General features: G+C 39.4%; 1 protein-coding gene across 1 annotated transcript; it reads left to right on the top strand.

Annotated features, from left to right (window-relative positions):
- The first annotated feature begins 834 nt into the window (after positions 1–834).
- Positions 835–23,435, top strand: XB5866417.S (malate synthase, glyoxysomal S homeolog). Its single transcript, XM_018243301.2, has 15 exons — positions 835–939; positions 1,235–1,363; positions 3,465–3,683; positions 6,537–6,627; positions 6,959–7,035; positions 7,853–7,963; positions 8,858–8,917; positions 9,518–9,674; positions 11,562–11,760; positions 12,914–12,992; positions 13,365–13,454; positions 13,824–13,896; positions 20,733–20,800; positions 21,802–21,929; positions 23,207–23,435. The coding sequence occupies exons 2-15, from the start codon at positions 1,238–1,240 to the stop codon at positions 23,328–23,330; spliced, it is 1,602 nt and encodes a 533-aa protein (XP_018098790.2). The 5' UTR covers positions 835–939; positions 1,235–1,237; the 3' UTR covers positions 23,331–23,435.
- The last annotated feature ends 1,693 nt before the right edge of the window (positions 23,436–25,128 follow it).

Here is a 25,128-nt window from a genome sequence, read left to right on the forward strand (position 1 = left end):
AAAGTATCTGTGATGTCACTGAACATGTTAATCAATCCAAATTCATTACTGTTAAGAACATCTCATGCAGGTATATGTTTGTCCGTTCTTCATCCACTTTGGCCTTATGATTATCAAATTGAAGCTTGTATTAAAGTCAATGTGTGGCTGGTAGTAAGGACACAGTACACGTTCAGTCCTAGGGCCATAGATTGGATTACAGTTATGGCAATGGGCGCCAACACAATGAGGACTGCATCAACTAGCCGATCGATATCGGGGCAACTTTTGGCCCCATCCTATTCTACATAGTTTATCTGTTATCTGCTGTGTGTCCTGTGCCTTTTCTCCTATTTTAGTTTTGAATGGCTGGCCCCATGGCTATACAACAGTTTGTTTATATAAACTATAGTTGTGTTTTTGAAGCAAATACACCAGTTTTACCAGTGCAGGATAAAACTATGTTATATTGTCATTCCTTTAAAACACTTTTAAAACACATTTTTTTGCTGTTACTGTTCCTAGTGCTGTTAACAGAAACGGGGAGGCAGTTTCATTTCCTTCTCTCGTGGCATCAGATTTAATGGATTATATCTTCCCTTTGAAAGGTAGCTGGTGTCTACATGTATTGATATTTAACATCTGAGATAAAAGTGATTGCTGATTGCTGCTGGGAAAATCATTTATAGTGAAGCAGCTTAGTCATAAAACAAGCGCAGCGGTTAAATACATGCACTTTGCAGTCAGTCACAATCAGCTTCATATATTAAATACATCCTTACAATCGATTAATATTAGTTACAGTGTGTTAAATGAATGCCAGGCAGAAAAATTCAAAGTTCAAAGTCTGTGGACATTCCTGTTAAAAATTGATAGACATATTTTGCTTGAAAAGTTCAGTCATCCGCTTCTGCAAGAACTTTGAGAAAGTGAACAGCAGCTGCAGCTACAGATAATAAAGTAAGTATTCATTGAATTATTGCTTTATAACTACTGCACGGGCAATAATAACAACAGGATTAGGAAGGATTTGCAAAGATCAGTATTATTTACAGGAAGATATTAAAACAGTAAAGTAAATGAAATATTTTGGAGAATGTGATGGGGTAAAGTACAAAAATCAGCAGACAATTATTTTTAAGAATGAAATTTTATTGGGTTAGTACTAGGAATAGCAAAGTGATCACACACGCATATATAAATTATCAATGGGAGACACCCCTTTAATGTAATGACTACTGTAATTTATTTGCAGGTCATGGAAAAAGTGGAGCTGAGTGATCCTCCCTCTGGATTGGAGAATGAGTTTAATACCTTGCTTACACCAGGTGCCATTCAGTTTCTCGAAGAACTTACCAGCAGTTTTAATAAAGATGTTGATACGGTAACCCGATTTTTACCAATGTGATTTAGCTCTTAGCTATGATAAATTGATAAAAGATGAAAAAAAGTGTGTGGGGGGGTATGAATTGTATTGAAAGCAAATCTGCAGGGGCTGAAGTGAAGTAGCAAGTGGTATAAGAAACCAGGGTTGAGGATTGATTTGGGTCGATGATTAGCTGGTCCTCTACAGCTTCAGCCCTATTTCAGGAACAAGCTTTACATTTCCAAATCAAAAATCACTAGTGTACAATGCAAAATGTCTGCTCCCCGCTGCTCCTGTTTCATGATTTCAATAGGAACTGCACAGAATACAACCTTTTAATCTTATTTATACAGTAATTACACATGTATATACGTAAATCTACCCTCACTCATTCTTTCAAATATTGCTAAATTCATAAGTGGGAGAAAGTACATAGTAAGTAAAAAAAAAAGTTGCAATAGAGCATAATTTTCATTATTTATGGAAATGCTTAGACATGTTCATATAAGAAAAATCTCCCGCTCCCCAAAAAAAACTGCACCACCAGGATGCCCTGAAACTGCCCTGTTTCCTATACCTGCTTCTAAAAAGTAGAGTAGTGAGACTGCCAGGCTCCATCTTGTGATGCTTGAGATCCTCCTTTTTGCAATCTCCCAAAAGCAACATGCACAGCTGTTTCTCTAAAAAAAAGAGAGAAGAGTGGCACAAGATGGTGCCTGCCAATCCTGCTGTACTACTCTAATTTTAGGACCCAGGTACAGTAAAATACATGTGCTTTAAAATAAAATATCACAGAAAACTACATTTCAGTGTAGATATGATTTGCAGCCAAAGGTTTGCAGCATTTTGGCTTGGATATACATTTTTAGTAAGTCTGCTGTCAATGTTCTACTATATTTGGCCACTGTGCATATTTATTAAGTTCTAGCAGGTTTAATAGATTTCTGAATATACTTAGAAAATGTTCAGATAATTGATTTTTTTGATAATTTATGCTGCAAAGATACAGCTGGCTGAACTTTCTGGCCCAGTTCACCAAAGAGCAGAGGAAGGCTTTACGCTTGGGCAAGATGGACAGAGGCATAGGGGCCCATTTACTTAGCTCGAATGAAGGATTCGAATGCAAAAAACTTAGAATTTCGAAGTTTTTTTGTGGCTACTTCGACCATTAAATGGGCTACTTCGACCATCGAATGGGCTACTTCGACTACGACTTCGACTTTGAATCGATCGATTCAAACTAAAAATCGTTCGATAGTCGAAGTACTGTCTCTTTAAAAAAAACTTTGACCCCCTAGTTCGCCACCTAAAACCTACCGAAGTCAATGTTAGCCTATGGGGAAGGTCCCCATAGGCTTTGCAATCCTTTTTTGGTCGAAGAAAAATCGTTCGATCGATGGATTAAAATCCTTCGAATCGAACGATTGAACGAATTGCGGTAAATCCTTTGACTTCGATATTCGAAGTCGAAGGATTTAACTTCGACAGTCGAATATCGAGGGTTAATTAACCCTCGGTATTCGACCCTAAGTAAATCTGCCCCTTAGTGTGTGCTGGCCCCTCCCCCACGGAAAAATCTTTGGAGGGGTCCAGTGCACAGGGCTCACTATCGCGCCCCCCCACTGCCCACCCCCTGGCAACCTGTGTGTAGAAAACGAACCTGCACACACACTGGTTAATGCAGTCGGGGAGAACCCCCATTTATTCAGCCACCAAACATTCAACGTTTCGGGGGGGAACCGGGGGGGAACACCCACCCTTCATCATGATGAAGGGTGGGTGTTCCCCCCTGAAACGTTGAATGTTTGGTGGCTGAATAAAAGGGGATACTCCCCGACTGCATTAACCAGTGTGTGTGCGGATTCGTTTTCTATACACATGTGTTGCTAAGGGACCCAGCCAGGTCAACGGAAGAAACGCACCACCAGTTGCAGGATAGGTGAACTACAGGTGTGCGGTAGGAGAAATTACATTCCACCAACCAGTGTCCTCCCTAAAGCAACCATGCCCATCTAGGCATGTTCTGCTTCTAAATGATAATGATATTCACAATGATTGCATTGCAATAATGTCATAAACTAATAATGAATAAATACAAATAATTATGAAATCATTGCAGATTTTATGGCATCGAACTGCCCGGAAAGTCCAAATTGACCTCACTAACAGCTTTCCTGATTTTGCATCTGCCAATGCACATATAAGGAATGATCCCAGCTGGAAAGTATCCCCTGTTCCCAGAAGGCTACAGAACAGACATGTGGATATAGGGGATACTGCCCCTTGCAATACTGAACGTTTTCACAGAGCATTACTTTCATCTGCACAAGGCATTCAGGTACAGCACAAGCATTATAGTTATTCATAAGCATATTGTTGTATCAGTAACCAAAGTACTGTATGTATGGGGAATAACTTACTCAAATGACTTTGGGACTCATTTATCAACACTGGGCAAAATTGCCCATGGGCAGTTACCTATAGCAACCAATCAGTGATTAGGTTTTTAAAACCAGCTGCAAGTAGAACAGTGAAAGCAGCAATGTGATTGGTTGCCATGGGTTATTGCCCATGGGCAAATTTGCCCGGTGTTGATAAATGACCCCTGTACAGACACTTGTAAAGTGCTCTCATATGTCTTGAGAAAAATTTGGTGCTGAATAGCTATCAAGAGATTTTAGATATTACAGACATATAATATAATCTATCTATATAAAATAGTGTTACAAATAGTGATTATTAACATATAATACACAAAAGCCATGAATATCCTGTAAATGATATCCTTATAAACGGTAAGTTCTGATGTCATCAGTTATAAACGGTGAGTTCTGATGTCATTTCTGTCACATGACTCATTGAAATTTGTGTATTATAATAAATAAAGTACCCCCAGTTGTAAAATATGAGGATATTAGAACTTACCTCGGAGTTCCATGACCTGTATAAAAACACTCGGCCTTCAGCCTCGTGTTTTTATATGGTCATGAAACTCCTCGGTAACTTATAATATCCCTATATTTTACAAAAGGGGGTACTTTATTCACTATATAATTACCCCCTCTGGACTCATGCTAGTTCCAGTTTTTTGGCACATTATTAATGTAAACTATATTGCTGATTCTATTCTTTTTGTACTGTTATAATATATGTTTACATTACATGCTAATTTTCTCACAAAGGAATAGTGAAAGGGGAAACTGTTCTGCCCACTATACACATTTTAGGTAAGGTGGAGATATAATTGTAATTCAACCACATTAACCTTAGCAAGCTGAGATATCCTGTTATTTCAAATTCATTTAAATTGAACAAAGTCCTACATTTATTAATATATTTTTCATTCAGAAACACAAGTTGTAAAGAGGAGGTTAACTAAAATTAGAAACTCCCCAAGACCAATCATACATGGGGAGGCCCATTTATCAAAGGTCAAATTTCGAATTCATGTGATTTTTTTTTCATTCGAATATACTCACAATTCGACTGGGAGGTTATTTAAGAAAAAATTTGAATGTCCAATATTTGATCGAATGGTACCGACCCGAAATTCAAATCGTATTCAATTCATACGAATCAAATTTTTTCTCACGAAAAAAAACTTCAATGTCAGGAAGGCTATTTAAATCTCCAAATGGCTCATTGGATCTCTGCCAGGTTTTAGGTGGTGAATATTCAAATTAGGATTGTTTCCGTTGGTCCAGGTGTGATAAATCTCACATTCAAATTTACATTTCAATAGGGGGATTAAAATTAGAATGTGTGTTCAAATTTGAATTTACTATTTAACCCTTGATAAATCTGCCCCATAGGATAGTATTTCCACTGGTTGGGTCACTGCAACGGCCTCGCTCCAACAGAGGCAAGCATATTTTGGCCCAAAAACATACATTTGAGAAAAATCTTCTTGTCACAGTTGGAGACAGGTTATTGCCGTTCATGTCAATGACAAGTGGCATGAGTGAAGACAGGAATTTATTTTCTGCTGACAGAGAAAACATTTTGTGTGCCATGAGCCTTAGAAATAGCATAGTTTTTTGAACATAGGCCAGGGGTGCCCAAAAGGTAGATCAGGATCTACCAGTAGACCTTTATCTGGTGATCAGTAGACACTGACACTGTCAACAAACAACTTAAATCACCCTCATACCGTATATACTCGAGTATAAGCCGAGTTTTTCAGCCCCCAAAATATGCTGAAAAACTCTACCTCGGCTTATACTCGGGTCAAGCGCAAAAACGGTTGCCAGCATCCAAGAATAGTCGCTGGCATCCAAGGATAGTCTCCAAGAATATTCGCCGGCGTCCAAGAATGGTTGCAGGCAACCAAAAACGAGACGCCGGCACCTCCAATGGCAGCAGAAACCCTTAATTTTTTGATTGAAACTTACCAGAAGCTGCTGCATTTCTCACCCTAGGCTTATACTTGAGTCAATAAGCTTTCCCAATTTTTGGAGGTAAAATTAGGTACCTCGGCTTATACTCGGGACGGCTTATACTCGAGTATATATGGTATTTCATTATTTTCATTCAGATATTTATTATGTTAAGGTTACATAAGAAATTGTTAAATATTAATTTTCTCATAAATCATTTATATCAAAGGTATACATTTATTATAACTATTTTCCATGGAGAAGAATGCTAACAAACTTTTGTGGATGTAGATCACAATAGGAAATCATGACTAAAAGTAGAACCTCACATTAGTCAAGTATGGGCTCTCCTGCCATAGGCATTTCCTCACAGAAGATGGGAAGAACAAAACCCATACGTGGAGAGCTCAAACCTCTGAATATACATCTTTTTGTGGGGCTAAGTGCTATGTTGGAGGACCCACGCCTGCCACATAGAGATAGGTACATACTTGGAAAGAGTACCAGCTGCACAATGAAAAAGTTGAAGTACTGCAAAAGTTTATTTAACCTAAAAACCCACAAGAAAGGCAATGTTTTGGGCCTCCTGGGCTTGATAAATGGAAGTCCACAACATTGACTTTTTTGTATGTTTTGGGTTAAATAAATGTTCATTCCTTTTTTTCAGTGTGCTGCTGAAAGAGTACTTTTAGAAGATGGGAAGGGGGCCAATAATGTGAAGTAATTAGGGCTCTCATTGTCCTAAATGTGTACTGCTTTAAATTTGGCATGTACATATCTCTTCTATAATCTTCCACCACTTTTCTCTCTTTTAGGTGGACTTTGATGATGGCAATTGTCCAACATTTTTTAATCAAATCAAAGGCATCTTCAACATTTACCAGGTTGTTCACAATAAAGTTTCAGGTGAGATGTTTGCAAACAGAAACTGATTACAACTATTTAAGTAAAAGGGGAAAGGCAGATAGAGAGAGATGTATTATTATTATTAGAATAATAAAATCTGTTTCATGAATGGATATGTACATGAGTTATGTAATAACCCAAATAATGGGGTCTTACAGAAGGGTTGGGTTGGTCTTGGTGAAAATATGTTCAGTGGATATTTACTAGTTATAGACTCAGTATTTGTTTAGTTAATGCTTACTGGACAGCAGTTGCAAAGCAGAAATTAACACATACAGTTGTTTTATTTCTCTTCAAATGCTAATATCAAGCTGTTTTGTGATTGTTATAGGTATACCCCCAATTTCTAAAGTCCCTGTGTTGATGCTTAGACCGAGAGCATGGAATATGGTGGAACACAACATGATGGTATGTTGCACCTTAGGAATCTTTTTCATCTAAAGTAGCGGAAATCCTGGGAAAGAAATCCAGTTTTGATTCTCCATGTTCATAAAATAACCTATAGGTTGTAAAGCAGAGCCAGGGAAGTTGCTGATTTGGTTTTACCTTTATTGGGTCTCATCAGTCTAATGCAGGTTTTCCCTTCCCTGGATTCCCTCTGCTTTGTATACAAATGTAGAGAGGGTCACCTCACTTCAATTGCTTTTTATGCTTATGTTCTCTATCCCTTCCAACAGGGCCGGAACTAGGGGGAGGCTGAAGAGGCACATGCCTAGGGTGCAAAGTTGAGGGGGCACCAGGCATGTAATACATGCCTGGTTACATAGCAGATAACAAATGCACTCTGTAGAATCCCATTGTATTTTACTACAGAGCTTATCTGTTAAGTAACCTGTGCCTTTTATCATTTTCAGTTTAAATGGCTGCCCCATGGCTACACAGCAGCCTATTTATATAAACTATAGTAGTCTTTATAAAGCAAACACATAACTTTTTCCAATGCGGGGCAACTGTACAGTGTGTATCTTTTAAAAAGAAGACTTTAATTTTCTATTTTTTGTCCTTTCTTATTTACCATTTGTTTATGACGAGACAATCAGTTTAAAAATTAAATTGCATTAGAAATAACCTGTATTTGGTTACTCTATTTTTGAATATTTGTCCATATAAACTACTTTTCTACAGTTTACTTTTCTACTACTTAAATAGTTGTATTTACTGTGAAGTCCCATTATGTGATTATTTAGCCAGAACTACATTTGCTCCTTTTGGTTCTCATTTACAGATACATGGCAGAGAAGTACCAGGACCCCTGTTTGATTACGGTTTGCTGATGTACCATACTGGAAGAATGCTTTACGAAAGTGAGAGTGGCCCATTTTTCTACTTATCAAAGGTAGTGTTGCTTGTAAAATGATTTGGTTTGGAACGGTGCCACACATAAGCCCTTAGATATATATACTGTATATATATATATTATATATATATATATATATATATATATATATATATATATATATATATATGTGTATATATATAGATATACGAAGATCCCTGTGGGGGATCGAAACGTTGAGCTTCAATAAAGATTCTTTATATATATATATATATATATATATATATATATATATATATATATATATATATGTGTGTACACATATATATATATATATATACATGAATACCATGCCAGGGCACCCTGTGAGTGCTGCTTTCTTTTACTCTATATATATATATATATATATATATATATATATATATATATATATATATATATATATATATATATATATATATATATATATAGAGAGAGAGAGAGTAAAGAAAGCAGCACTCACAGGATGCCCTGGCATGGTATTCATGTTATATATATATATGTGTGTATATATATATATATATATATATATATATATATATACACACACAGAGTAAAAGAAAGCAAAAAGGTTCGAAAACAGAAAGAATCTTTATTGAAGCTCAACGTTTCGATCCCCCACAGGGGGGATATATATGAATACCATGCCAGGTGCTTATTTTTTTACTTACTAGATTTGTTGGTGGGTTGGATTTATCACACAATAGAAATATGTTAAACTGGCTTAAATCCATAGAGACAGAGAAAGATAAATACTGGACAGACAGACCCACTACTTTAGGAGAGTGGGAATCTACATCATTTTGCATGCATGATTCATCTAAGTTCTAGATACAGAAACTGACAATTGCAACATATGCACAATTAAAGCCAACATATATTTCTATAACAGCATGTTCTTTTGATTTTTAATAGGTGGAAAGCTCTCTAGAGGCCAAGCTTTGGAACGATATCTTTGTTTGGACAGAGAAGAAAGTAAGTCTACTGACCTGTACAAATAATTGGCTCCCTAGAGTCAAAAGTTGTTGAATTTGCCCATATATTTCTAAAACAAACTTACAGCTGTATGGTGTATTCAGCGCATGTTACAATATAACATAACAGTTGAACATACACAATTTTATATAGAATAAAAAGTAGCTATCAGTTCTGCTAGGTTTAAAGCAATGTCTGTCTAGCAAATTTTAGACTTGTGTTTTTGAGAAGCTCCTAGGTCACAGATTTTTTTTCCATAAGCACAGACTATAAGTATTAGATGCTCTCCCGTATAGAGATGGACCATTAGAAATGCACAAAAGGAAGATCATTTTGATTTTAAAGTTCCCAAAAAAGCAGTTTCTCTTGTTCTAATTGAAGTTCAGTCAGTTTAAATATTTTTGGTGGGGGCACCTCCCGGGGGGGCCCCTGAAAGCTCCTCTGCAGGGGGCCCCACAAACTCTAGTTATGCCACTGACCAGATTGTTGCTATAGCGAAGCCTGGACAAATGTTGCACTTTTTCCTACATTACCCACGTAATATTACATTACCCATTTTCATCAAATATGAAATTTCTCTTTTCATCGTTCTCTGCACAGTTGAATTTACCAATTGGAAGTATTAAAGCTACAGTATTAATAGAGAGTGTGCTGGCTTCGTTCGAAATGGACGAAATCCTGTATGAACTAAAAGAACATTCTGCTGGCCTGAACTGTGGGATCTGGGATTACGCAGCCTCCTTTGTCAATAAATTTGGTGAGAACTCAAAATGTAAAAGATCAGTTCAGTGGATATCAGTGTATACTTACTGCAAGTAATTGTGCACATGCCCCAGACCTTCAGCAGAGGGAGTTTGCACAGAAATACACAGCTGCAGGCCAACACCTGGACCAAATAGTTCAAACCAGGAGCTGTAAATTATAGTTTAAAAGAATAAAATACTTTGGTGTATTCCTGTGTAAATACTAGGGATGCTCCGAATCCAGGATTCAGTTCGGGGTTCGGCCTTTTTCAGCAGGATTCGGCCGAATTCTGCCCGGCTGAACCGAATCCGAATCCTAATGTGCATATGTAAATTAGGCAGGGAGGGAAACCACTTGACTTTTCATCACAAAACAAGGAAGTAAAAAATGTTTCCCCCTTCCCACCCCTAATTTGCATATGTAAATTAGGATTTGGATTCGGTTCGGTATTGGCCGAATCTTTGCCAAAGGATTCGGGGGTTCGGCCGAATTCAAAATAGTGGATTCGGTGCATCCCTAATAAATACATAGTTTATACTATTATTGTAATGCCAATTAATTTTCTTTTATTTACACAGGGAGAGATTAGTCAGCTAGTTATAACATAATAAGGTGGTCATTCATGTGTAAGGCACCTTTAGTCTTAGTGACCTTAGTATTTTAGAGCAGATGCTCCTTCCCCTTCTGTCCATCTGTCTGTAAAATATGCCCTTTCCTATTCTGCATATGGCTTTACCTGGAATACCCAGAAAATGAGTGTCCAAAAGGTATCTACATTTCATCTTAGCAGAATTTAAATAAAACCATGCCATTTGTGTTTAAAAATACCTGTAGCCTACCAGTGGATATCTCCCCTAGGAGACTGGAAGAGGATGTACATACTCCAGAAAACTCTATTCTACAGTCACTTAGTTACAACTAGCAATCCCCCAATAGCTAAACTCCAGGCTAAATGACAGATAAGATGCCTTAGACTCCGGGTTGAGGGAATGGTCTGCAGCAGAGACAAACTATCCACCTGAAATATTTACATAGGACCTACCTTACCCCACAAAGACTTCATTAGAATGCACCCTACTCTAGCATAGACCTGCCCCAGGTGCCCCACTGCAGTTGCAGACTACTTTTATATGGTCTGGACCTGCCCAGTAATAAACACCTTCTGGCAGCAGGAACTGCAGCATATTCAATCAAAAATAGACATAATAGTACCCATGGACCCTATCAGTGTCGGACTGGGATGCCTGGGCCCCACCAGAAAACCTTAAGCTGAGGGCCTACTCTCCAAACTATTATATCTCCTCTCCTCACTCAACCTCTTAATTCTTCTAGTCTATTCTCTCTCCACATACTAAACTCTATTCTTCCATTATTAAGCCTCTATGTTGCCATAAAGAAATAGGGAATGACCATGAAATAGGCCAAATGGTTAGAAGCAAGAGGCCCACTGGCACCTGGGCCCATCGCGAGTTTTCCTGGTATCCTGGTGGGCCAGGCCGACACTGGACCCTATCATAATTCTCCTGAACAGAGTAGAGGAAGTATCAGTCAGGAGAGCTCAGTGCACCCTATTATCTATTCTCCTTATGCATGCAAAAAAGGCCATAGCCCTGCTCTGGAAGGCTACCTCTGGACCAACAGTCCTATACGGGCTAGATCTTACCCGGAAAGCTACACCTTTATACAAATTGACATATATAAGAAGAAACTGCCTTGATAAATTTTATAAAGTATGGGGCGCTTGCTTAGACCCAATATGAGACATTTGAGTGAGACCCCATCTAAGGGAGCAAAGCCCCATGCCCCGATCTTCTGATCAAAAAGAGTAAATTGCTATTTTCAGACCCGTTAGGACAATACTGTGAATAGCAATCCAACTCACAAATCAATTTTCTTCCAGGGCACAGACAGGAGTTTTTACTGCCAGATAGAAGTAAATATGTGAATATGGAGAAGCTTTTCCTTAAAAGTTACATGGATTTGTTGGTACAGACTTGTCATCGCAGAGGAGCTCTGGCTACAGGAGGAATGGCTGCACTTTTACTGCCAGAAAACCGAGCAAGCCAAGAGTACCAGAATGTCATTGAAGCCGTCACACGGTAAAATATATACTGAAAGCAAGTGTTCTATTGGGCTTAAAACAATGTTTAGAATATCATACCTGTGTAGGTAAGCAGATACATGTGAATGGTTATAATTGGTAGTCTATCTGCTGCACCCTCAAGAATTAAAATCACTCACCTGATACGCCAGGCCAGTGCTCCTGTTAGCAGAAAACTTCACTGGCCCAGGTTACTTGCAAGTAAGCAATCCTCTTCCTCCGTTCTTCTTTCTTTAAAGGAGAACTAAACCCCCCAATGAGAAAAGCTCCATCCACTACCCCCCATAGTCCCCCCTCCCTGCTTCCGCATAGTACATCAGTGCAAAAAGTGTCCCCAAATGTCAAATTCTGCGGCCATGCATGTACAGTAGGGTGATATGGAGGGCTTTTTTCTTCATGTCTGGCTATTAACTCTACTGCACATGCCTGCCCACCGAGGAAGAGCCGTGGTATTAACCTGGTCTGGTGCAGTTTTTTGGTAAAAGAAGAACCAGCCTGGAAAGTGCTCACAATCCTTGGGGGGGGGGGGTGCATTTGGAACCCCCCATTGATTGGACCTTTCCTTCTTCTCTAAAGGAATTTTTCAGCTCAAAAATAAAAACTGGGTAAATAGATAAGCTGTGCAAAATAAAATATGTTTTCAATATAGTTAGTAATGTATAAATGCTGTAGTGACAGGATGTCTAATCTAAAAGTCAAAACCCAACTTCCTACTTTACAGTTCTTTAATTGGTTACCAGGCAGTAACCAAAACTCAGCTTCTTACTTTGCAGTTATTTAATTGGTTACCAGTCAGTAACCAACCAGTGACTTGAAGGGGGGCATATGGGTCATAACTGTTTGCTTTTGAATCTGAGCTGCATCCTAAGGATCAATTGCAAACTCACTGAACAGTTATGTCACACATGGACCCCCTTCAAGTCACTGACTAACAAAGAGTTGAAGAGATTGAAAGCAGGAAGTTGTGTCCTAGCTATTTTTGACTAACAATATTAGAAACATTTTTTATTTTGCACAGCCTATTTGCCCAGTTTTCTCTAGATATGTTCGGCTGAGATTCCACATTCTTTAAAAAGTTAAAAAGAAGGTTTTTGAGGCTACGCTGTATTTAAGGCATAATGGTGTACTTCTCCTGTCTTTGTCACTTTTAGGTTAAAGTTGTTTGAAATCGAGGCTGGAGTAGATGGATTCATGGTATATGATATTGACTTGGTAGCACCAATGCAGAAGGTACAAACAGTCAATATGTACAATAATGTGTTATTCTGCAATTAATGTTTTCGAAGGGCATTGTCCAGCTTTACCCAAAGATTAAGCTCCAGCTTTGCAGAGTTCAGCACATCAGGGTTTTGGAGCTTTCCATAATCACCAGGCTAGGGACAGATTGCTGTTGTTATTTCTTAGAGATAGAGACACTTTTTCTGTTATTGATCTCAATGTATTTATTAGCTATATACCAAGGGGGGTATCACAAATAAATACAAAAAGATAGTAGGAGCAAATCTAAATCAGTAATTCATACAGAGGCAAATACTAAAATAACTTTGCAGCAGAGACCAGTATGCAAAAAAAGACATACTGTAATTGTTCCTTTTTTTTCAGCTTTTCCAGACGCAATTAGAAGGCCCCAACCAGTTACATGTCATTCCAGATATTTCTGTGTCACAGTCTGACTTGCTCACAATGCCTGCAGTATGTATAAAGCTTTCTACTTTTTTTCTTATCCACCTGAACTAGATAAAGCGTTGTTTTTTTGTTTACACCTGAAGTCATAGAAACAAATGTTATTCCTTTGGGGTTCAGACATTCTCAAGGCATTTAGATCACATGTATCTTTTTGGTCAATTGGAAAGTGCTTAAGCCATAAGGTAAGAATTCAGCCCAAGCTCTTTGTAATGAAGACCTTTATGGTCAAAAAGCTTTTTCTCTGTTGCACCACAATTATACATAACCCTCAAAGTATAGATTGTTTTTCAAATAAATGAAAAATGGTCAAGAAACAAAACCTAGTCTCTTGTACTTTAGATATTAAGCCAGCTTTCCTTGTTTTCTTGTTATTAGGGAGGTGTCACACTTTATGGCTTGAAGTATAACATTGCTGTTGGAATTCAATTCATTGACGCCTGGTTCAAAGGTATGATAAAATGAAATGTAGTTGGAATCCAGAGGTGACAGAATCAAATTATTATGTTATCAAATCCAGTTTTAAAAAAAGTTGTAACAGGCTGTTTTTTTTTAAGGTCAAGGTTTAAAGTCACAAGTATTGTAAATCTGCGAGTGTAGCTCCCATCACTATCCCAACAATCAGTTCTGCATAACACCACTTTTATTAAAGTTACTTGCATTAAAATCCGCTCCTTGCACTTCCACATAGTTGTGCTTGGTGCTGCTCAGTCCTTACTGCCTTCTGTTCCAAAATGAGCTATGTAACACCTAATGACGCAAGGCAACCCTGAGCTATCACTGCACCTGAAGTGACGCCAGGCAGACTTAAAATATTTGGCACAACAGTGGCCGATTTACAATGTAGACCACACGCAGTTGTGTTAATAATTGTGATAGGAGCAGCACAATTGCATCAACAGCATCAACCCCTTGACAACCACAATGATGCCAGAATTGTGGGGGGAAAAACATGGTGATTGCACTTGAAATTGCATATTACTCACTGCACATGTGCCCTTTAGTTTTACAAACACGCAAAGCAGAAGATTGCCACTTTATATTACTAGTATCTCCCATAAAGGTGGAGAATGGCATTTTGAACACTGCTGCTCTCCTTGAAAGCACTGCCTGTTAGGGATGTAGCGAACTGTTCGCCCGCGAACTAGTTCGCGCGAACTTCGACCGTTCGCGTCCGCCGAATGTTCGCGAACGTTTGGGAACGTTCGCAGTTTGAGTTCGCGTTCGATCGTTCGACCATTCTACCATTCGAATTCCTTCGACCGCTAAAAATCGAACGATTTCCATTAGTTCGAACGATTGTAAGCATTCGATCCAATGAAAAGCATTCGATCGAATGGCTTCGATCGTTCGATTCGAATGAAAATCCTTCGATCGAACGATTAAAATCCTTCGATCGTTCGATCGAACGATTTTAGCGGGTGTTCGAAGTTCGCGAACTGTTCGCGAACGTTCGAATTTTTTGCCGGTGTTCGCGAACGGCGTTCGCGAACACCAAATCGGCAGTTCGCTACATCCCTACTTCCTTGAGGAGCAATGATCATGTCGTTCATACCAAGTTGTGCAACAAGTCGAGGTTTTATCCCATTCAGAGTAGAGGCATGCATATTGATATGTTTCAGAAATTGGTTATTGGTGATTTGTCGAAACATAGAAGCAAGAAAAATACTAACAGTAACCTTGATAGGAAGGAGTTAAAAGCAATCGCTGATTTGAAAGCTAATACATCTATTGTAGTGAAAAGTGCTGACAAGGGAGGCTCAGTGGTAGTTTTGGACTCTGACTATTATATATCCGAGGCCATGAGACAGCTTCAAGATACCAACACTTATGAGTCACTTGATCACGATCCCACTAACAGATTTAGATCTGCCCTCCGTGGCCTTCTAGATTGGGCCAAAAGTGAGTCCATACTTAATGAAAAAGAATTTGTATATCTTGAATGCACGACTCCACGCATTCCTATATTTCACTGGTTGCCCAAAGTACATAAAAGTACATCAAATGTACAGGGTCGACCAATAGTGTCGGGCATAGGCTCTCTCAATGAACACCTGTCAGAGTATGTAGACCGTTTGTTGCTTCCGATTGTGTTGGGCTTACACAGCTACCTCAGAGATAGTACGGATTGTATTAACAAATTTTGTAATATGACTTGGAAGTCTTCCTTTTTGTGGGTCACGATGGATGTGGCAGCACTTTATTCCTCCATAGATCACATATTGGGCACATCAGCCGTCCGTTTTTGGCTAGATCACACGAACCTTTACTCAACAATACAGAATGATTTTCTCTTGCGCTCTTTGCACTATCTCCTGAATACTAACTATTTCATGTTCAATGGCTCCTACTACCTCCAGAGAAGAGGCGCTGCGATGGGTGCTCGGTTTGCCCCCTCGTATGCGAATCTTTTCATGGGGTGGTGGGAACGGTTATTCATTTATGGTGAAGGCAACCCTTACCGTACCCAAATAGTTAAGTACTACAGGTACATTGACGATTTGATCATAGTATGGGATGGTGATGTTTCTTCAGTGGAGGCCTTTGCGAAATATTGCAATAGTACTAATTGCGGGATTTCCTTTACGTGTGACCAAAATCCTGCATATATATCATTTTTGGATATTACCTTTTCGATTGACAATGGCAGGATAGTCACTGATTTATACCGCAAACCAATCACACGCAATACTTTATTGCATGCGGCCAGTTGTCATCCTTCCAATGTGATACGGGGGATCCCTACAGGACAGTTCCTGCGTCTCCGCAGGATCTGTACCTCATGGGACTCATTCAATGATCAGGCCATGCTCCTGTGGGATCGTTTCGTCCAAAGGGGTTACCCCTTTTGGGATATCAAGAGAGCTTATGACAGGGCCGTGGGTACAAGCCGCGAGGATCTTCTGACTGTAAATAACACAACAAGATCCAATAGACATTTTCGAAGAATACAGAGACCTGAAAGACCTCCAGATGAGGCATCAGGCGAAATTGATAGTTTCCCTCGCTTAATTACCTCCTACTCACATGATAGTTCATTTGTCCGCAGAACAATTGAAAAACATTGGAAAATTTTGAAATTGGACCCCAATCTTAAAGATATTTTACCTTCACGGCCACAATTTACATATAAGAGAGGCTCCAGTTTGGGTTCTATTTTATCTCCCAGTTTATTTGTGGATCCAAGGTTACAGAAACCCACACACTGGTTAGATGTCAAGGGCTGTTACAGGTGTGGGGTTACTCGCTGTGGTGCTTGCACATATATGAAGACATCTAAGGACTTTGTAGGTAACAATGGCCCCCGCAGGTTCAAAATAGATTTCTATGCAAATTGTGGAACCAAAAATGTTATCTATCTCATTACGTGTCAGTGTGGCTTGCAGTATATAGGAAAAACCATAAGACCCATCCGGAAACGTATTTCTGAACATTTGGGTTGTGTATCACGTTGTGATCACAGTTCTGCAGTTGCTAAACACCTATTGGAACATCATAATGGCAATTTATGCCTTCATTTTCAGGTTATAGATAGAGTTGTTCCGGGGGTCCGTAAGGGAGAAACGGAGACCTCACTTCTGAGGAAGGAGGCCTTCTGGATCTATAAATTATGCACTGTTGCACCAAAAGGATTAAACAGAGAATGGGAACTAAATTGTTTTGTGGACTAAACTATTTGCCCAAATTATTTATTTATTTTTCTAATTAATTACCATCATGACTATCATTGTCACTTTTGGCTAACATTATTGTTCGAGTTCCTTACTCAATTGTGCTCGTGTTGATCTTTTTATGCGTTCTCAAGAATATCCTGCCGTAAAAGCTACTAGTCTTCTATATATATGTTACATTGGTGGTTCATATTTGTTTCTTGGCTTTTTTCTTGTGTTGCGTTTTTGTTCCTTATTTTTAGCTTAATTGCTTAGGTTTTCATTTTTGTATCTATTTTGTTACCAGCAACTGATAAGACATCTACATTTTCTTGGGAGTTGCAACATTTTCAAATATGTATACTTTGTTATCTTCTTTGAGGATCCCATTTATTATATAACAGATTCGGCTAATGTCTCTCTCTTTGCACTTATTATTATCATTATATTATCATCATTATGATTATTATCATATTAGATTTTGGAGGGCCTGTTTGAACTGCATTGATTTAAATTGATTTGATCTAATTTAATTTAATTTACAATTAATTAATTTATGGTTCAGGACCCAATCTTCCAGAACTAATTTGGATTTGAGTTCAGTATATCATTTTTCACACCCATATTAATTTTATTGGCCAAATAAAACTCTAATGTCTGGACCATTCCCTGCAATTAATTAATAATTATTATTACCATTATCATTATTATGATTGTTATATACTTTCAATACAACATATATATATAATATATGGCTTATATGCAATAACGTGATCTTTTAATTGGTTAATTTATTCCTTTATTGGTGTTGTCTATAAAGTTGTTGTTTCACGGGGAGGTGCTTGAGCTTCTGATGAAGTGACATATTGGTCACGAAACGCGTCAAGCTACACTCACCCTGCCTGCTTGTACTGTCGATTTTAAGGATTTCATTAAAGTTCATCTGTTTTAACCTAACTTCTGGCTCCACCGCTTTTGATGACCTTCCGGACGCCACCCTCCTTCCCACTTTCAGTGCCTGCTTTGTTCGCTACATCCCTACTGCCTGTGTGCTATATGTATTACATGTACTTCAGTACTACAGTATGAATAACTGTGTTATGGCCCTGCCCTCCTAGAACAAGCGTCTGGCTTTAACACAATGAGATTCATTTTGTTATGTGAAAATAAAATCTTACCCAGATGGTTACATTGATCTCAAATTGAAACTAATTTCCATGCATCTACACAGAGATAAATGCTCTAGCACAGTGCTGACCACCTAGTGCCCCCACCCCCGTGTAGCCTTCCATTGGAGTCTGGTATGCTTTGACTGCTTACCTTTGTGGAAGATTTAAAAGGTATTCTGAGATTAACTGGCCCCTGCATTGTTCACATGTCAGATTCAGGCTGTAAAAGCCCTGCATTGTTCCCCCGGTGCCGGCGACTGCTGGTCGCGCGCGTACATGTGCGCAATGACTGGGGTTGCCGTACAGACGTTTTTTTACTCACCTAGCCGGTAAAACACCTGCCAGAGCCAGGGCTGGAATTACAAATTTACCGGCTGCCGGTAATTTGTAATACACTTAAAAAAAGCCCTCGCGTGACGTGCAGCACACCCTTGTGTTACCATGAGTGTTTTTTAAAGTAGTTGTGGTTTTCAAAAAAGGGCATGGTCAACACTGGCTTCCATTATTGTCCCTCCATTACCTAAACCAGGGCTGTCCAACTGGCCACCCCCCCTCATGTGGCCCTCCACATCAAAGTCTGCCTGCTTTGTTTGCTTACCATATGTAAGATTTAAAAGGTATCACTACAGAGATTAACTGGCCCCTGCATTGTTTAAACCTCAAATTCAGACTAATCCCCTGTATTGTTCACACCTGTGATCCCCCTGTATTGTTCAAACTTGTGACACCTCTATTGTTCACTCCCCTAAAGCCTGTACTGTTCTACCTGAGACCCAGACTGAAACTGCCCACATTGTTCACCTGTTCACACCTTATTCAAAATGCTAATGGGGCACCAGCACTGTGTCACTGTATGTAGTACATATTAGACTGGTCCTGATTTCCCTGTCTCCTGCTCTGTTCTGCCTTCCCTATGCTACTTGTGTGTGTCATACTTTGGTATTTGTTCTGGGGTTTGTTAGCATTTGAAAATTATTGTTAGTGCCCCCTAAAGTGTTTAATCATATGCTGGGGTAGGGCAGGGGAGGGACGGGGGAGGAGGAGGCATATGGATTTATGGTGGTGTCTTGATATGACTTAGCTTTTTTCACATATGAGTGACATCCTTGCCAGGGCAGGCACAAGGTAGTTTGGCACCCTAGGCAAGAGCTTCAATCAGTGCCCCCCTGTCCTGCATTACAATTTCCCTCCTTACCATGATGGTTTTAAAATAAAGAAAGCAAGAAAATGTACAACACTTTTTCATTTATATTACTGCCCCCTGTACCTGTGCAAGCAATTCCAGCAGCCATCCATCATACAGCCCTCCTGCAGCCATCATATTGCCCCCAATCTTTAACTGTGTCAGCAACAGACAAAAATAAATCTGATCGCATCATATTGCCCCCAAGTATTTATGTACCTGTGCCAGCGCCCAGCCCAGCAGCAACAGCAAACATATGGCCCCCAAATCTGTACCTGGCTGTGCCAGCAGGAAGCTTCACACTTTACAGTAATAGAAAGAATGTCTTCAGTTCAGTGCAACTGTGCAAGGCTGAGAGCAGCAAGAGCCACACCAAGCAGGCCATCAGCTCTCTGCCTCTCTCTGTCACCCAACACATCAGTGACGTCATTGACACGTGTATGCATGTCGTGGTGCACCACACAGAAGGAGCTATTACTTGCCGGCAAGAGAGAGAAGGTGAAGGAGATGGATTCCACCCAACTGGGTGACCATGATTAATGAAACAAATTATTTATTATAAATAAACGCTTGAAAAAAGTGCGCCCCTCAATGATGGTGCCCTAGACAGCCTCCTACCCCTAGTTCCGGCCCTGATCCCTGCAGTGAGCACCAACCATTTGGTTTTTGGTGTGCTATTAATGTGGACATTGTCTTGCGGTAAGATGGGTGTGGTTTAAAGTGGTTGTGGTCTAAAAACAGGGAGTTGCTAACACTGTCTTCCGTAATCGGCCCTCCACAATGTAGATTGGAAAAATTCTGGCCCTCGGTACCATAGAAGTTTGACAGCACTGACCTAAGCCATTAAAAGTCTGGCTCTCAGTCCCTCAGAAGTTGGACAGCACTGTTCTAACAAATTCAGACCCTTGCAGTTATTTTGCATGGCTCCATGCAGCCTACATAGGACTTCAGAGCAATGCAAAGATTCAAGTGTTTTGGAGTTATGTAATAAAATGCACTAAATTTGCCCAGAAGCAGTAACACATAGCAACCAATCAACAGGCAGAATTTACCGGTCCCCTGTTTAAAAGAAAAGATTTTATCGGTTGCTGTGGGTTACTGCTCCTGGGCAAACCTAGTGCCTTTTTTTACATATGGGGGTTAGAATGTGTGCATGAGGCCTAAAGCTTTCTGTAATATACATTTGATTCTATTGTACTCTTCAACATTTCCCACTGTGGCAGACCAAGGCCCCAAAGAAGAACGCTCTATATACATATATTTCTGTTATTTGCACTGTGTTTAGGAGAAGGACATTTCTTTTACTGTGGGAAAGTGGAGGATTCGGCCACTGCAGAGATTTCACGATCTCAGGTATGATGAGATGCTCCCTTTAGTCTCAACACTTAAACATCAAACAGAAAGGCATATCAAATGGTGAAAATAGGGTTTGTCACAGTTCAAGAAATACTGTATCACCACTCTCTTCATTTGTATAGAATGTTTTAGGGCTTAGCCATTAATAGATCTGGTTTGTCGGCTGTATTCTGATGAGTTAGTTACTATGTCACAAAGGAAGAGAACCATTCGCTTAGCTGGAAAAAAGCCTCTCGTGCCTCTCAGTGCTGACTCAACCGGTATCCGACGGGTGACACACAGCCTTGTGAGCTGAACAAGCACATTGTGTATGAGTTGGCCAAACACATGAATGCCACTAACTGGCTGAAGTAGATTGTTAGGGAATTGGGAGGGAAGTGTGACCCATGTGACTTCTAGTAGGAGTTACTCCTTGCACATACAGTACCTTATATGTTCTGGGATTGGCAGATTGGGCTTTAGATTTAAACAGGTCATCTGTGATTGTACACTTGTACTTCCATTCCTCGGGCCACAATTAGAATCCCACTTTGTCTCCTGAGGCCCCAAACAATAGAAGCATTTAGGATCCATTGTGGTCATTGTGTATCAAACAATAAACATATTCTTTTTCAGGGCCCTGACAATGGTTATACCAACCATAATGCTGCTGCATATGTCCAACTATAAGTGACTTGCAGTTTTTTATGATCTGGTTATCCATACAAAAACTTTCCCTATTATCTTATTCTGTACTTGAATACAAATTCTGAGCATTTCATATACTTTCATGCATTATAATACAATTATATTAGGCATCTAATCACATATAGTTTATAATAATAATAATCATTTAAAACTGAAGGTGGGAAATGCTCCTAAATACCAATAAAATATCTCTAAGACACTGTGCTATATTCAGTACATATTCAGTACATTAGTATTGCATTAATACCTAGATTAATATCTAGATGAAGCACAGAACATTCATAGATTTGTTGCTAAATATACCGCTACAGGTCTGGCAATGGATCAGGCACCAAGTCAGGTTAGAGGAAGATAATCGCACTGTCACGCGTAACCTGGTGCAGTTCCTGGTGAAGGAAGCAGAGAGTGAGCTGGCTACAGAGTTGGGCCTCTCTCACACGTAAGTACAGTACTTTGTTATTGCCTAAAACTTGCTAATTCCCATCTGAATTGAAATGGCTGTTTGTGTGTATAGAGTTTTTTCCAGATGCCATCTGTTGAGGATATGTAGAATGTTAGGCACCCCAAAGTGAATGTATTTACTTACCTGAAACCCCGGGTCGGTGCTTTTATCAGCAGAAAACTGCACCGGCCTGGGGTTATACCAGTGAGCAGCACGGAGTGTGCAGTAGCATGAAATAGCTGACTTTTTTGTTAAAGTTCAGCTTTTCACTCTAATGCGCATGTGCAGCTGCTCTAAGAAAGAAGAAGCCGGAAGAGAATCTGTGGTTATATCATCACTACTGGCCAGTGAAGCTGATTACCATGAGTGTGGCCCATACATTTAGAGTGCTTAAGGAATACATTATTGTGCATTTTATAGAGTGCAGTTTTCAGCTACAGTTTACTTGTTTGTTTTAATAACTAAACCTTTCACCGTTGGGGGGATGAAAATACTGATTCCATTCTTTCTGCCCCAACATCAGTGTGAAGGCACATCATTGGTCTGTTAATGCACAGATTTCAGTGCACAAAACATTAACATATGCATTTTTACACTAAAATCCATCTGTGCACTAACAGGACAAAACTGTGGGTTCAGCACTGGGGCAAGCTGGCCAGGCACCCTTGGCAAACCCAATGGCCACCTTGCGCATGCAAGAACAAATGGGCACATGCTTGCTGCTGACGTGATGGGGAGTTATCTGATTTGCAGGAGATGTAGGGACAAGGGCATAGACTAGTAGTAGGCTACTTATGAGGTATGTGCCTAGCACCCCACCCCCCAAGTTACAGTATGTGCCCCTTCTGGTTGAGTCAGAAAGAAGAACATGAGAGTTTTATCCTCAGCAGAGCAAACACGTGGTGTGATATGGCCCCTCTTTGGAAACATTTTATGCCTTGCTATTAAGAGCCTATGATTAAGTGTCCTTGGGGGACACGAAAAACGTAAGGCTTTTATTTTTATACATAATGTAAAATAAAGATTTTTTGTATTATTTAAATTTTGGGCTCCTGGATTCTATTAACTTTTTGACTTTGGTGTTCCGGAGTGGTGCCTGCCTACAATCGAATTTCTGTGTCTTGCTCTGGAGATACTGTAATTACATTAAATTAATAAATTAGGAGAAGACTGCAGTATTTTACACTTCACAAGTGAGCTGCCATGATTACAGCAAAAATAAATTACAAATAACATTGCGCTGTTCACGTGACTGCCATTTCTCTACTTTCCAGGGAGAAGCAGAGGCTTCATGTAGCTGCTGAGATATTTCTTGAAATTGTTGTAAAAAGGGATTTTCCTGAATTCATCACTACGTACCTGAACCTGGATCACACATTTCTTGGAGGTGCCATGTGATAATGGAAATTCTTACTTTACATGTATAGTCTTTAATTAGTGGTATGGCTACCATGAAAATCAGAATTCTGGAAAAACTGTGGCTAATAAACCATTATGTTAATACAGTGTATACCTTTATTTGCAGTCTTCCATAGTGCTTCCAGTTACAACGTTTTCTTAATTTACAGGGTACACAAGTATTCACCCCCTTGGACATTGCTCATAAAAATGGACTCACGGATTTAATTTTATTTCTGACTATTGATCCACAGAAATTGACTCTTGTCAAAGATAAATCTGACATCTGCCAAGTGATTTAAATGAATTACCATGAACTGATTGCATAAGTATACACCCCCATCAAATCAGTCTTTAGATCAGTGATCCCCAACCAGTAGCTCGTAAGCAACATGCTGCTCTCCAACCCCTTGGATGTTGCTTCCAGTGGCCTCAAAGCAGGTGTTTATTATTGAATTCCAGGCTTAGAGGCAAGTTTTAGTTGTATAATAACCAGTTTCACTGCCAAACAGAACCTCAATGTAGGCTGCCTATCCACATAACATTTTTTCCAAGTCCCGTTGGATTGGGAACTGGCCTATAACTCAGCTGTTCCAGGACATTAACATTGTTGTATTCAAACCATTTTTTGTGTAGTTTTGGCTTTAAACTGGTGCTCTTTGTCTTGCTCAAGACGTATCCCAGTGCTCAGGTTTCTGCATCAGGTTTTGCTCTAGAATATCACTGTTATTTTACTGCATTTATTCTACTCTCCAGCCCAACAAGCCTTCCAGGGCCTCCTGCAGAGAAGCACCCCCACATCATGATGGTCACCACCTTACATTGCGTTAGGAGTTTATGCATAACATGGGGTTTAGTTTGATGGCAACAAATTTGTAGTCTCATCAGACCATAAAACCCTTTATTAGCTGCTTTAGTGGAGATGTCATGGGATGTCATGGGAATTTTAGTTAACAGTGGCTTTCTTTTTCCCACACTCACATAAAGGGTAACAGTTTAGCGATCAACATTTCTTGCATTCATCTCAACTTGTGCTTTTCAATCATCTTGGCTTGGAGTGTTCTTCAAGGTTATGCCTCAATACGAATATTTTACTTATTTAAATCACTTTGCAAAGATAAAGGGGGGGTGGGAATCATTTGTATTGAACTTTTATGTCCAGGAGACACCACAAGTAAATCATCATTTTAGGGGCAAGTAGAAAATGAATTAATTTGCCACAGGGAACCAATAAGGGTCTCTAGCATGAGAGCCAACATTTGAGGCTGATCGCTTCACCTCTAGTCAACTTCTCCTTTGACACTGATGAGTGCTATTTCTCTTGATCAGTGTAAAGAAACTCCTAAAACTAGATTAAATCCACAGTGATTCCATGTTCTATGAAAGTAAAACAGGAACACTCCTAAGGGGGTCTATACTTTTGATAGGAAATCCAATTCCAATTGCAAGGATCACTCTGCTGCCTGGCTAAAGTGCTTTTGGCTGTGTTCACAATACAGTTATTTATATAATTTTTTTTCCTACTAGGCCTGATTTAACTTATGGCCATCTTTGGGTTTTTAACATTACCCTTCTGCCGCATCAAATGACAATGACATGGCCTCTTTTTGTGTTGCTTTTCTCTCCCTGTACAAAAAGCTAATGGCAAGTGAATTGGTTCATGATCAAACTTACCCTAGCGTTTATTAACATTGCATTGGTTGGAAAGATAGATTGTAAGCTCTGCAAGGCAGGGACTGATGATGTAACTTTTTCTGTAAATCATATCATCTTGCTGTAGCATGTGCTTTAAGTGACA

The sequence above is a fragment of the Xenopus laevis genome, chromosome 1S, assembly GCF_017654675.1.
Source record: "Xenopus laevis strain J_2021 chromosome 1S, Xenopus_laevis_v10.1, whole genome shotgun sequence".
Classification (NCBI taxonomy): Eukaryota; Metazoa; Chordata; class Amphibia; order Anura; family Pipidae; genus Xenopus; species Xenopus laevis.